General features: G+C 35.6%; 1 protein-coding gene across 16 annotated transcripts in view; it reads left to right on the forward strand.

Moving 5' to 3' along the window:
• The window catches only part of HIVEP1 (HIVEP zinc finger 1), a 144487-nt gene that overhangs the window by 64837 nt on the left and 63956 nt on the right, over positions 1-15694 (forward strand). For 15 of the 16 annotated variants that reach the window (XM_059937937.1, XM_059937926.1, XM_059937928.1 and 12 more), the window contains 2 exons: positions 10498-10551; positions 11231-11290. In XM_059937937.1, coding sequence (XP_059793920.1) covers positions 10498-10551; positions 11231-11290 — 114 coding nt within the window. The remainder of the gene's footprint in view (positions 1-10497; positions 10552-11230; positions 11291-15694) is intronic. The other variant, XM_059937938.1, reaches the window with a different exon arrangement.

Consider the following 15694-nt stretch of genomic DNA (forward strand, 5'->3'; position numbering starts at 1 on the left):
GTAGGTGCTAAGGATGGAATGAGATGTAGTGTGCTGAGCACAATGCCTGTGTATTGATACCAGTACTTTTTTCTTTCTTGTCTACTCTCCTCCACTCTGTTGTTAAATATAATCAGGCTGGTAAATGAGGAAAAGGAACAGATTATTTGTTCCAATTACCTACTTGTCCCCCTCTTTTTTTCATGTGGCTAAAGTAAGTTTATACTAGTAAGAGATACATTGTTATATAATTTGGGGAGAAATTAAGAAACTTAACAACTGAAAAAATAAAAACATGTTCATTATTACTGTGAAAATGTACCTTCGAATCCTCGTCCAGAATGCAGAAGAACAGTGACAGTGTAGATCAAGTCTCTATCAGAACCTGGATTTAGGGTCTCCATAGATCCTACGGTTCCTAAGATTGTGTGCAAAGGGCATGTGTGTTTGTGTGTGTATCATTCACTTCCTAGGAGAGGCTACACATGGTCATTATGGATTTTTTTTTTAATAGAGACATTTTGAAGTTTCATTTTCTTCTTAGTAAACTAGCTTTTTCTTTTTTTAATTGAAAAAGTGATGGATCAGTATTGGAACAGTATTGGAATAGGTTGGAGATGTTCTAATTTTAAAACAAAAAAAGACAGTGTCCATATAGTTTTTGTGTCATTTTATTTTAGAAAGTGATGTGTGTGTGTGTGTGTGTGTGTGTGTGTGGGTTTATGTGTATGTGGGTGTGTATGTGTGTGTGTGTGTGTGGGTTTATGTGTATGTGGGTGTGTATGTGTATATGTGTGTGTGGGTTTATGTGTGTGGGTGTGTATGGTGTGTATATGTGTGTATGAAGTGTGTGTGTATGTGTTTGTATGTGCATGTGTATGTATTTGTATGTGTATGTATATGCGTGTGTGTGCCCACAAATGTGAAAAATGACTTGGAACCTAAGGTGCCAGTATGCTCAGGTTAATTTGGTTGAAATACTGTTTCCTTCTTGTACCGTATATCATTGTTTAAATTTCAGATCTAAAGTAAATCTCACGATGTTAACTGATTCAAACAGAAAAGAAAGTAAAAAAGTACAGTGAAATATATGTCTTTCTCACCTGGTTCCCTTTCCCCAGGGGTGACTGTAAACACCAGCAGCAGTGAGTGATTTAAGTATCATTTCCCACACACACAGACACACACACACAAACACACCCATTTTTATATTTTGACACAAATAGATGTATATTGTATACATTGTTCTGCTCCTTAGGTTTTGTTTTTTGATTTGTTTGGTTTTTTTTTTAACTTTGTATCTTGGAAAGCTTTACAGTCTTCAAATTCTTACCCTCCCCCTGCCCCACCAAAAGGAATTAAGAACACTGGAGATCATATTTCTAGAAATCATTATTTATTCTTTTTATTATCCTTTTCAACTTTGGTGTGTACAAACCGGACTCCTAGTGGTAGCTTAGAAATTATTTAATTTCCCCTTGGCTCCAATTATGTCTGGGGGCAGTGACCTTGATTAAAAGGCCTACTGTATGCTCGGCCATTAGCTACTTAGCTTCGTTTACTTCCCACTGTTCTATATTATTTGTGGCTTGTGATTATTATTTGAACTATAACACTAACAATACATAAAGAATACTTTGGTAATTAGTTTTTTTAATTTTCAGATTGGGCTCCTTCTTTTGTCCTTTTTTTATACTTTTGATTATGAGAGTTTCAAAATGATTCCAAATAGAATGGTGTGATAAACCTCTGCTTACCTATCATCCAGTTTAGCAGTTCACACCTGATAGCCAGTCTGGTTTCCTTGCCTCCTCTGGGCACGTCCCCTCCCATAGTGTTTTAAGACCTCAGATATAGCATTTCATTGATATGTTTTTATTATATAAGCTCTGAAAGACAAGGAATATTTTTTTCACATAATCACAATACATTTATGAAACTGAAGAAAAGTATTTCCTTAATATGATCAGTTATCCTATCAGTGTTTAAATTTCCAGTTCTCTGCAGTGATACAATTTTTTAAACATTTTGTTAGAATTGGGGCAAATAAGGTCCACATATTCTGTAGATTGATATGTCTTTTATGTTTCTTTGATCTATAAGTACCATTTCCAGTTCTCTCTTTCTTTGAAGATTATTTGTCAAAGAAACCAGGTTTTTCGTCTTGTAGAATTTTTCATTATTGGTTCATTTTTAAATGGTCAAATATGTAAATAGATTTCTTTAAGAATTGTTTTAACTGGTGGCTTTAAGTTTCCAGATATTCTTTAGGTATCATCAGATTATATTTGAACATGCATTTGTTGGCTAACATCACTCTATTTATGGCTTTCTTTAGGGCTTTCAAGCTACCTTTGTAGATTTGAAATACAGAATGCCCTTTGAAATAAAAATTTACAAGAAAAAATAAGACAAAATAGATAAAATTAAAGACAACTATGAGAGGTGCCCGTAGCTATGCATCAGATAATGACTGTATTATGTCTGCTAAATTTGTGGGAGGGGCTCAAGGAAGAATGTGGATTTCTACATTCATGGATCCCTAGTTGCTATTTATCAATGCTTTTATTTGTCCTTAATATTGGTCTGTTCTTCCATTCCCATCAATAACTCTTGTCTAATTTTTACCAGTCTCTAAGACCCCTTAACATAAACGCTAAACTCCTTTTTCTTGTAGACAACCATGCCTCTTACCTCAATGAAATTGTGAAAGTTGGATATGAACTCCCTCTAACTCATTCTTCTCATCAGCAGACTTTACCCAACACATCCTTCTCCTTCTCTTCCCTCTGACCTCAGGGAATCGCCCTGGGTGTTTCCCTATTCAGAACCAGCCCTCCGCCCAGACTTGACGCTGGCCCCCACTTTCTTCAGTGCCTTGCCCTTCACATCCCACACTCTCGCCTGTATCTTTACTCCCTTTTTATTGGTTCCTTCCCTTGGGTTTATAAACATCTTTGAAAAACACATCAAATTAGACAACCCACCCTTGACCCTGTGTTTCTCTCTGGCCCCCAAATTCACTCTCTTGTTTTTTGCTGAGTGTTTTGAAAGACAGTTGTGCTCTGTTCTCTCCTCCACCTCCTGTCCCATCACTTTCTCAGCCCTCTGCCCTCCGCCCTCTCATTCCACTGCAGGCTCCGGGAAGCATCACCAGGACCTCTTAATTGCTCAATCCAGTGGAAGCTTTTTCAGTCTTTATCAGTTGCATCATCTACTGATTTGATAATGAAACACTGTTTTCTTGACTTCTGTGGCCAAATTGTTTCTGGTTCTCCTAATTTTTTTTCAGCCATTCTTTTCCTTTCTTTTCTTTTCTTTTTTGTCTTTTTCTTGGGTTTCTCTACTTCTCATCCCAAGGATTCTTAACTGGAGGGTAGGTGGCCCATTAAAACCACTTGGCAAAGCTTTCAAAACTTATACAATCTGGGCCACCATTCCTATAGTTTCTGATTCAGTAGGTCCTTCTAGAAGCCTATAATATAGTTGTTCTTTGATATTCTATTATATGAAGGTACCATAATTTACTTAACCATTTCTCAAGTATTCAACACATATTTATTGAGCATCTGCTATATTCTGGGTGCCATCGGTTATTTAGGTTTTTTTCTGTTATGAAAAGTACTCTGATGAATAGCCTTTGTTCCACTCCTTTCATAGCCTCAGTCTAGATTTCCAGTAGTTGAATCAATATATTAAAATACAGAGATGGGTTTCAAGGATCTTGATGCCTATGGCCAAATTACTTCATAGAATAGTTATATTTTTGCTTCCACCTACCCTGTGGTATGGTTTTAGCAACCAGTTATGTAAGACGGTAGCTCTCAGATCCTGTGTGTTTAGACCTGTTGTCTCCGGATTTATGCTGCAAACTGCTGGGAGTGCCTGACTCTGTCTTGTTTTCTGCGTCTTTGCCTCTCCAGCCTCCTCACGCTCCCCTCCCTGAATTTCCTCCTCCTCTAGACAAGATCTCTCCTTTTCTTCTCTGCGTATTCAGCCCATGTATTATTTCTTCCATGAAGGTGTTGCAGGACCAGTCTTCCTATTTCCGAGACAGCTGCATTCACACCCTTCAGTGTTCCCCTAATACCCCATGGACTTAGTCACACAGTTACCGCGTGTAGAGGGATTGCTCATTTACTTCTATAAGTTCCTACCTATAAGATTATTCATCTTTGTGTATCCTTAGTGCTAGCCCACAGGAGCTAATAAATATATTCTGAACTGAATGAACCATTCACTGTATTAATGTATTTATGTTTTAGAAACTACCCAGGGTCTTTCATATGATCTGGAAATTTGGAATTTAAAACCTATAGCCAGCTGACATTTCTTTAAAAAATAATTTGATCGCATTTTTAGGGTTTTTAGTTTTTATTAAATTTAAATAATATTTATTTTTATATTAAAATATTTATTATAGATAATTTAGTAATTGAAGAAAATAGAAATAACATTAAAACTGTTAATAATCAGATAATCATTACATTTGAGCCTATTTCTTTATAGATCTGTGTGTGTATGTATATGTACATGTACATCTGTGTGGCACAAAATGTTCTTACGTAATACACTTTGAGCATTTTTTCTATCAATAAGTATTTTTAAAACATTTTAATGGCTAAATAATATTCTATTGTATGGAAGTACCATAGTTCTTTAACTAGTCCTTTATTGTTTTACATGTAAAATTGTCCGCAAGTAATTAATTTAACATAAATGCTACCGTAAATACAGCAGTAGCGATTCCTTTATTGAACAAGTATGTGTTGAGGCTCTAGTGATCTAAGCACTTGTGCACTCTGTTGAATAAGATATAGTTTTAATGAAGAAAGCGGGTGAGCATGCAGGCTCTCGGAATATCCCGTGATGAATGCTGCTCTGGGCCTTAGAACACTGTGCTGGGGGCGCAGACCAGGGCCTGGGGGAAGGGTCAGGGAAGGCTTCCTAAAGGAAGTGATAGGTTATTGGCTAATTTCTCTGTTTTAGGGTGTTCATTAGAATACCACTTCATTAATATGATGAAGCGTATCCTTTTCTATTTATCGTGGAGGGTATTTTGTTTTGTTTTTGTTTACACTAGAGATAGGTGTTTTAATCAAGTACATTTTGGACATTATTTAAATTACCTTCCCCTCACCCCCGTCCTGTGACAAATGATAACAACATGCTTCCTAGTACTGAAATGTCTTTGCATGCTCGTTGTACACCCTACTTGGACGTGGCTTTCTAATTTTGGAATGTACTTCTGGATGTAGATTGTTACATCCATATTCATTTGTGAGGCTTGTGTGGAGTGTTGATTCTTCTGCCCCTTCAGTCACATTTTGATATCAGGGTTATAGCAGCTTTTAAAAATGATTTAGAACACCTTTTGTGTTAGCTTGTGCTCTGGGACAGTTTAGGAAATGCCTTATTCTTCAAAATTGGTAAGAATTTGATAATAAAACCATCTTGGCCTTTAACCTCTAAAAAAGTAATTCTGTGTTATTCTCTGGTAACTTTCTCAATCACCCCTTGTTATTCTAGTTGAGGTTTTCTCTTTCTGGATCAAGTTGAGTAATTTTATTTTTTTCTAGAATTTTTACTAGTAAATCACAGTTTTCAAATTCATTAGTGCCGAGTTGAGTCTCCTTTTTTTTTTTTTTTTTTTTTTTTTACTTATTTCAAGCAATATTTTTCAGTTTGAAATATTACTAGTCTAGACAATCATTTTGGGCATTATTGTAGAGTCTGACTCCCTGAAAGACATAGGTCTAGAGATAAGAAAGATGTGTAACTTACAGGTTGAAACGTGTTACTTAACAAAGGTAGGTTTCCTTAGCTGATTTAGTAGTGAACACTGGGGTCATCATTTAGACGACCATGCATACGTGGTTATGGGTATTGGATGCATTTTTAACATTACGTCATTGTCATATATTTAGTCGAATTGAAATAGCTCTAGCAGTTACCAGTGAGAATAGGGAGCTTGTACTGACGTGTGATGAGGGACATGGGAGTTAGGCTTATTCAGTAGTAAAAATAGTGCAGTCACATATGGTGATCTTTTTTCAATCAGATGGTATCTCTTTCAGTAAATAGAGGTGCCTTTTACAGTTCTTTAGGATCTACTTCATAAAATTTACTGTTAGTGTTTCCACTTTATGTTTGTAGGGCTCAGTGAAGAAGGAGAGCCTCTAGGTGTCAGAGCAGAAGTTATGGGTGCCTATCAGAACAGCAGGAGAGAAGGATGAGCTACTAGAATTAGGGTAGAGATCACTTAACTCCTTGATAATCTAATGGAGTGATAAATAGTTGATTCAGGTGCTTTCAGTGCACTGATGCAATTTCCCAAATGTAGAAATCATTTATAACATTAAGGAAGATAAAACGCCAGGCTCTTACATGAAACCACCTAATGCCAGTTTCAGTTTGTGTGCAGATACTCCTTTTTCCCTTTTTTCAGAATGCACCCGTGCTTCTGTGTGTCACTTGGCAGGTTATCGTCAGCATTATTAAGACCAGTAAATCACTCAGTCCGCCTTACTGTCGTTGTTACTAATAATCACCAGATACGTAGCTGTGGAGAGACGGATCCTACATGCAGGGGTGGTGGCACAGAGGAGGAAGCAGTGGCTCTGAGGAGGGCGTCAGAGCAGGTTTCCTAGAGGAGGTGACATCCTGAAGGGATGGGGTGGGCGGGCAGCTAGCTGGAGGAGTCTCAGGGGCCCGAGGGAGCCTGCGCAGGGGCGTGGCCGGAGCTGCAGAGGAGGGACTGGGATGAATGCCAGAGACCTGTGTTCGCTGCACAGGGGATCAGGCTTTATATTTACCATCAAACTGATGTTCAAATGCTTGTTTAAGAGGTAGAATAATCCGTAAGCTCCTCCAGGGGAGCCATTCTTTTAGCTTTACATTTCTGGTTCTTCCTTTTGTACCTGACACCAGGTGGACATTCAGTGCAATATAAAACCCTCGGCAGTTGTTGAACGAAATCCTAACAATTTAATGGGTTGGTCCCCAAAGCTATGATGTTATGTCCTGAGTCACAGGGCTCTTGAGGAGTGGTGTCGAGGATCTGAGATGGTACAGGAGACCCATCGCCCCCGCTTCACCGCAGGGTGCAAAGGGTCAGAGAGCAGGCGCTTGCTGTGAGCTCTCATCTGAAGATTGCTTTATTTTTCTAAATGATTTGTTTTTAATTATCTAGTCTTCTTCCCAGAACCCCAAAAGAACGGTGGTTTCCCAAGGGCTCCAGGACTTTTTTTTTTTTTTGGCTCAGTGGTTTCAGATTATGCTTCACAAATCCCAACATTTTTTTCTTTATTTACAATTATTTACCTATGATGAAAACAAAACGTTTTGCATTGTTTTCTTGTACAAACAAAAGTTTTAAAATATGTAAGGCATTGAAGAAGATTGTTCATAGCCTTTACCGTTAACAAATAGTTTCTGTGCTTTACCAGACAAGAAAAACTGTAAGAGGGTGTACATTTTTAATAGTTGCAGAGCCAAAATCTAACCTACACTGTCAGTACCCTTCCTCTCGGCCTGCCACTCTTTCAGCCACGGGCCCTTCTGGATCTTAGGGACAATTATGGATCCATTCACGTGTTGCTGGGATCTTTTCCAGCTAACAACTCCAAGTGTATTTAGTAAAAACTTAATTAATTAGAATTACATCGTAATTTAAATATGGTAAGAACTCATTACAGTAAGAATATGTTACTTATTTTACATTTACCACTGGTGTGAATGTCAATTTTGCATGTATATCTGTTTTTATTTTTAAGCAACAGAGAAACTACTGTTTATTTCTGAATGTGTAGTCTTTGTGAAATTATTACCTCAGATAACAGTGACACTGGGGAGGACATGACGGAAGATGTCTCAGAATTTGAGATCCCATTATAAACCACACACATCCCCCTGCCAATCAGGGCTTACAATGAGATATGTCCTGGCTGGGAAGTGTTGCCCTTGGTTGAGAACTGCTCTTTCTATCCGTGAGTGTCAAGCTGCAGGTTTGCTCCAGCAGTGGGTTGTGAAATCAGTGTATTTGAGCAAGGCATTTTCCATTTTTACTAGGAAAGGACAGAAATTAGAGTGTGGGTAAGTTGGTTTCTGAATTATGTATACACTTAATATATATAGATACACATGTGTAATTGGTTGGAATATAAAAATATCTTTCTTACCCTGGGTCATAGTGAAAAAAATGATAAATGTTGCTTTTAAATACTAGTAAATTGCCTTGTCTGAACCAATTAAGAGCATATAATAAATGAGTACTTTCTCTGTAGTTTTTGAGAGTGTCTTTAAAACATCATATTTTACCAGGAGAATTATAAAACATAGGTTAACTATAAACAGGACTTTTTCTAAAAATTGAGGCAAAATCTTATAATGGCTATTATAAGCTCTCTCACTGAAGGTTGTATTTACCTATTGAACTGGAGCTCCAGGTAAAGGCATTTAAGTAGATGCCTATACCTAACACACTAGATATCCTAAATCTACTGATTTATACACAAATATAAATTGAGGTCATTTTTGCAAGAATTTGTTATGTTAAAGTACAAACAGAAGGTGGTCAAACCTCAATATACTAAATAGAAGCTATTCTTTAAATATATGTCAAGTCATGAGTTTTTGCTGCCTTGAGCCCCAGTTGGTTCTATTAATAAAAAGTTGTTTTATCGTATAATGCCAAATTATGTGTGCATAAACTCTTAAACACAGTCATTACTACTATGAATATATATAATATATATGTATATATTATTTATGGTTCTCAAGTTTGGACAAACTGCTGGCATAGAAATAATAGTGCTTTTCATTTTTATGTTTCTCAAAGACTGTGTATTTAATATTTATTTACATTTTGAATGTCTCCAATGTACTTAGTACATTTTATTTTTTGAAAAAGTGGGCCTTGTCTTTTTGTTACTTGTATTAATACAGATTTCATCCATACATTTGGAATTCTCCTTTTGAAGTAAAAGTACTGCTAAGTGCAGGATCTACTTTCTGCATTTAATAAGGGTTTTTTTTTTTTTCAGTACTGTTTCCAATTTCACTCATCATTTCATGAGAAATAACTAAAGTTTGTAAATGAGAAAAAATTGTATTATTTCCAAAGATTGTCTCTTCTCCCCTCAAATCTTATCCTGGACCTGGTAATTAGCAGGAAGCCAATAGGACATTGCTGTGGGGAGTGCGTTTGTCAGGATGAAGCTGTAGTTACGATTAACCATTGCTTGTTTCCTTTATTCTAATGGTCCCCCTCCCCCTTGATATGGCAGGCTGGATGGATCGATATGCAACTGAAAGAAGTTTGATCAGTAAATCGAAGGTTCTGTGGATTTCTGGCTTTTCTGGAAAGGCTGATGGGGAAAAGGCAGATAGAACCAGAGCTTGAAGGGCATATGGTGGGATCTGTGCCCTATTTAGTTGGGGAAGGATGCCATTTTGGAGGCTGCATCTTCCACGGCCAGTGGAGAGCATTTTGGGAGCTGCTGGTGGACGCTGGGAGGCATGAAGGGCTGACATACCAATGTTTTGAAAGCATTTAAACTATACGCCAAGGGACTATCTAAAAGGTTGCATAAGTATGGTTACTGTATTCATTTCAGTAGAAAATAGTACCCTAGGAATTTTGTTACTTTTACCATTATAATTAGCACTTAGACCACTGTATTAAATTTGGAATTGGTTGCTGTCATAATCGTCAAATATATATATCCTTATAAAATTTAAATTAATTGTTACCAAAGTAGAACATGTGCTTACTTACAAAATCGAATTGTGCTCAAAGCTCACATGGGAGACCTACAGGCTCTGGGCCCACGTACCTCCCTCTCCCATCCGCTCCTGAGGCAGCCATCCCAACTGTTCGTTAGTTATTGCTTCTTTCGAAACTGCGTGCATATATAGCACTTCTGTAGTCATTAGTTTTATCTGGTATCTTTAATGCAGTGTTCTACCCTCACACTTCATGGATAACTGCTCTGTAATCAGGGGTTAGCAAAAGTGGTGGGTACTGTGTTGCTGCTCTTCAGCCCATCATTTCCTTCATTTTTCCATCCTTTCTTTTATTTCTTCCATGTTTGGCTTAGGTCTGAGGCCATCTATGAACTTTGCTTAGACTTGTTTCTAAGCCAGTAGGCATTTGCTCTATCTCTCTAATAAAATCTGTGTGTCTTCATAAAGAAAGAATTATGTTTACATACTTTAATTAATCAGCTAAACATTTTTAAACTATGGTTCAGTATTTAAAATGCACTAATTACTTGCATTGTGGAAACAATTGGAAGCAGTCCTTGTGACTAAGACATAATTAAAATTATAAGTATAATTTTTAAAAGGACTTTATTATTACTTTAACAGTTTACACATATTTGTTTCAAATAATTCATTCAACAAATATTTATTGCTATGCATCAGGTACTGTTTATAAGTAGTATATTTGTTTTACTGTATTCTTATTTGTGTATGATGAATTGACTTATAATTTTTTGTTGCTGTTTTTCTTAGACAAAATTGAAGAAGCACAAAAAGAACTCAATGGGGCAGAAGTGTCAAAAAAAGGTAAGTTAAAATCAACCCCAGTATAGGCTTTATTCTTGCAGAGATTCCTGTATAAATATCTTATTATTGCAACCTCTCTAAATGAATCAGTGTAAACATATCCCAAAGTTAAAAATCACCTTAAACTGATTAATACCTAAAAGTCTATGGACTTTACTTTATGAAATGTTTTAACTGCATAGCATATTCTGTAACTGTTTCCCACATATTACTATTTTGCTGGTGGGAATATGAAAGATTGTTGCAGCTTTTCTGAAAGTCCTGTTTGGGAGACTGTCCCATAGCAATCAAGTTACCAGTATAATGGGTACTGATGGTACTGTGTTCACATATGTGTGTGCATATGTGTGTTCACGTGGTGCAGTATTCTTTCTGAAATGACAAAAACCTAAGACAACTAAAATAACCCAAATGTTAGTCATTGCGGGAATAATTGCATCAATTGTAGTACCTTCATATTTTGGGATGTTATGCAGCTTTTAAAAAATGTTAATTATTTCAGTTGACTGTGGTGATTTGTTGCAATGGTGAGAAAAGGAGCAGAGGAAGGTGATTAACTTTTATTTATCTGGATTTTGTTCTTTCACTTGTTATAATGGGTAAATTTTGTGTAAAGAATAAAAAGCTTAAAAGCAAAAATCGGTTTTCATCACAGAAAGCATACTGATTATTTTCCCAGGTAATATGAAAAAATGCTTTCGATGTACAACAGCCTGTGGGAGGGGAGGAAGAAAGGAAGGTGGGTAGAGTTCCAACACTCTGTTAATGTGTAAAATTGAATAGAAGGATCTACGGTTCTCTTTATGACATTTAGATTTCATGATTTATTATTGCTTTATCCTTGTTGTATCTTCTAATTACAGTGGGATATTTTGGCAGAGTAATTTAGCTACGTAGGATTCCAATGGAAAGTCTTTTTTTAAAATCTAGTTAGGTTCCTAACTAGGTATCATTAGTGGAAATAATTTCCGGTTGTCCAACTTCTCTATCCCTTGGACCAGCCCGTGAAGTCTCCAGGGTTGTTTGGGGTTGGTCTGAGTAGTGACGCTGTGATGCACGGACACCTTAAAGTGTCTTCCTTCTTTTTTCTCTCCCCTCACCCACCATGGGATCTCTGGGAGGCCCATATCAAATATGACCCTTTAATGACACTCTTGCAGAAACACAAGTCTAAGAAGAGCAGAGAAGTCACCACAGCCACACCGTTCTTTTGAAAGGTTGACTAAATATCCCTTCCCACATTGCTGAAATCATGAAGCATTTGAGACACTCAGGCTATAAGAACCTAACAATTTAAAGTTCTTTGTCACGGTCAATCTTTTCCGCATCTACTGATGGTTTAGAGCTGCTTCAGTTAGGAAAATAAATGTGTTCTTGTCTTCCTTTTCCCTCTTTCCTACCCCTGTGGCAAAGAGCTTTAAAAACCATGAACTAAATGTCTGATAGGAAGGAGGAAATGGAACAGAGATTCTAGAAAAAGAAATTGGATAATGAGGTTGAAAATAGTCCAGTGGGCTGCATTTGGCAGGCTACACTTATTTAAGACCTAGGATGAATACCAAGTGAGCGGTGTTCTGTGCAATTCACTGCCTAGAATTTCTACTCAGCTTTCATTTTTACATACGCATTCTGGGCAAATTAAAAATAAAATAGTTTTCCTCCAAAATATAATTGAGGAGTAACATCAGTTCGTCTTTAACAACATGAGATAAAATTTTTGAGTAATAAACGTCTTGAGATTTCTCAGATCTTTGCTTGCTGAGCTGTCTGTTTGATGAAAGGAAATTCATTTCTTCTTTTGAAGAATATACTTTAAAAATTTAGAGTTATTTATTGTTTTTATTGATTAAGATAAGTCATCTAGAATAGACCACATTTCCACTATTTTTTCCAACATGCTTTTGGTTATTTCCCCTGAAATTTTAACTTTTTCTACATTTGCCTTTTTTTCTACATTGCTCATGTTTCTAAGGCTTCACCTCCATTGAAGATGCTGTGGTCCTTAACCTATTCAAGGTTCTTTCCCCCCCTCTTCTTTTTTTAACCATTAGGACAAGTAACTAATTTATCTTCAGAAGCATTTAGCATACCGGTAGGCTCTTAAGGAAAACAAACCTTGCTTATTGGTAGATTAAAAAAGATATCTTTCCTGTTTTCTCACATTTTAAGGAAGGATTCATCTGTTTAGTATAATACAGTGGCAAAGAAACTGACTTGGCTCATTATACACCAATAGAATAAAGAAGTGCACTAAATTATGGTAATGTATTTTTTTATTCTTTCTCTCTTTTTATGAATGAAAGTCAGATGACTAGAATGTGATTTATTTTGATTTTAACCAATCTGGGGATAAATATAGCATGCAGCATTCATACAATTCTCTATAATGTCTTTATTTTCTTCCTTACAGCACTATTTACTTGGTCTTAACATCCACTGTGCTTGACACTATTTCTAAAATTATTGCACGAGATTTAAATAAAATAAATAGTGAATGTCACAGATGTAGTGATGAATATGTATGAAATAAACTGGGAAGAAATAAATAGATCAGTTAGGAAAGCTTTTATATGCTGTCTCATGAATAAACTTTAATTTTAATACTTTGTTTTAAATTTTTATCACACAATATTTGACACATAAAATAATATATATAAGTATATGTAATATATATTATTACATATGTAATATGTAATATCATATATTATCACATGTATCATATATTATTATATATAATGCGTAATATATATTATCATGTACATTTAATACATAATACTTAGTATATGTAATATGCATTATTATAAATCATAAGAATAACATGGTAATCTTTGATTCCAATACCCAGTTTAAGAACTGGCACATTGCTAATAGGTACTGTTGTATCAACCTACATGCTAGTCTCCATTTCATCCCACTATCTGCTTGGTAGAGATATTTAACTGTTCTTAAGTTTACATCATCATTTTAGTGCTTCTTAAAAATAATTGTGTATTCTCAAACAATATCCTTTTTAGTTTTGTCTGAGTTTGAGCTTTAAAAATAAAATATTATTTGCAGTTGGAAAAATTTCATTCTTTTTTATGGCTTAGTGGTATTCCATTCTGTGTATATATATTCCACATCTTCTTTATCCATTCACCTGTTGATGGGCACTTAGGTTGCTTCCATACCTTGGTAATTGTAAATAATGCTGCTGTGAACATTGGGGTACATGTATCTTTTCAAATTAGTGTTTTTGGTGTTTTGGACGTATACCCAGGAGTGGAATTGCTGGGTCATATGGTAGTTCTATTTTCAGTTTTTTGAGAAACCTCTGTATTGTTTTCCACAGTGGCTGCACCAATTTACATTCCCACCAACAGTGTACAAGGGTTCCCTTTTTTCCACATCTTCACCAATATTTGTTATTGGTGTTCTTTTTGATGATAACCGTTCTGATGGGTGTGAAGTGATACCTCATTGTGGTTTTGAGTTGCATTTCCCTGATGATTAGTCATGTTGAGCATCTTTTCACGTGCCTGTTGGCCATCTGCATTTCCTCTTTGGGAAAATGTCTATTCGGTTCTTCTGCCCCATTTTTTAATCAGGTTTTTTTTTTTTTTTTTTTTTGATGTTGAGTTGTATGAGCTGTTTATGTATGCTGGATATTAATCCCTTATAGGTCACATCATTTGCAAATATTTTCTCCCATTCAGTTGGTTGTCTTTTCATTTTGTTGATGGTTTCCTTTGCTGTGCAAAAGCTGTTAAGTTTAATTAGGTCCCATTTGCTTATTTTTACTTTTATTTCCTTTACTTTAGGAGATGGATCCAAAAAAAATACTGCTGTGATTTATGAAAAAAAGTGTTTTGCCTATGTTTTCCTCTAGGAGTTTTGTAGTATCCAGTCTTACATTTAGGTCTTTAATCCATTCAGAGTTTATTTTTGTATATGGTATTAGAGAATGTTCTAATTTCACTCTTTTACATGTAGCTGTCCAGTTTTCTCAGCACCACTTATTGCAGAGACTGTCTTTTCTCCAGTGTATATTCTTGACTCCTTTGTCATAGATTAATTGACCAAGTCAATGTATTTAATAATATGAGATTATTTGAGTTTTCTTTTTTCTCTTCAATCAGATATTTTTCTTATAATTTATCCATTTTATTAACTATTCCCATTTATTGGCAAAAAGTCATTCATGGTATTCTCTTACTGTCTCTCATTGCTGCTGGATCTGTAGTTGTGTCTCCATTTTCTCACTGTTAATATTGTGCATTTGTGCCTTTTCTCTCTGTCTTGATTAGTCTTGCCAGAGGTTTGTCTGTTTCAGTCCCCTTTTATTGTACCAACTTCTGAGTTTCTTGATATTCTCTTGTATCATACTTTCGCATTTCATTACATTTTGCTCTTTATTATCTCTTCCTCTTTTCTGAGCTTATTCTGTTATGAAATTTCTTAAGTTGGAAACTGGGCTTATTCATTTTTAAGTCTATTCTTTCCTGTTAGAATCATTTAAAGCTATTGATTTCCTTGTAGACCTTGCTTTAGCTATATTAAACATGACTTCATGTTTGCTACTTTCATTAATTTCTGTGCTGGTTTCTTCTTTCACTCTCTTGATAGAATTTTTTTCCCTTGGGGATGGTTGGGGATTTTATTTATTTTTTTGTTAGTGATTTCTGACTTAATTGCATTGTTATGTTAATTTTAAAACCAGTTTGTATTTCTAAAATAATTTGCTCTCTGTTTCTGAATACAGTATAGTCAAAAGTTTCAGGGAATGTTCTATAAAAATGCTCCTAGAATTTATGTTAGAAATTTAGAATTCAGCATTTTACAGATAAATTCACCATTTTACAAAGATGGAAAAGCTGAAGTTGAAAACTGTTAAATAACCTTATCCCAGGGACTGCATCCAGCAAGTGGCATGAGGACTTTTCACGTCTGTGTTGTTCTAATATTATTCTGCATCGTAACTGGAGGAGAGCTGTATTCCAGTGAGAGTTGCATCTGTAGTACAGTTAGTCCTGTTCTAAATTAAGCCTTTGAGTAAAGAGATCACCTTTTAAAAGAATATTGTAATGATTCAGGAAAAAATAGGAGTCAAACAATGGGTATAGAAAAAGGTGGAGATTTTAGGTCAGCTTGCATTGGGATATTT

The sequence above is a fragment of the Balaenoptera ricei genome, chromosome 11 (assembly GCF_028023285.1).
Source record: "Balaenoptera ricei isolate mBalRic1 chromosome 11, mBalRic1.hap2, whole genome shotgun sequence".
Taxonomy (NCBI): Eukaryota; Metazoa; Chordata; class Mammalia; order Artiodactyla; family Balaenopteridae; genus Balaenoptera; species Balaenoptera ricei.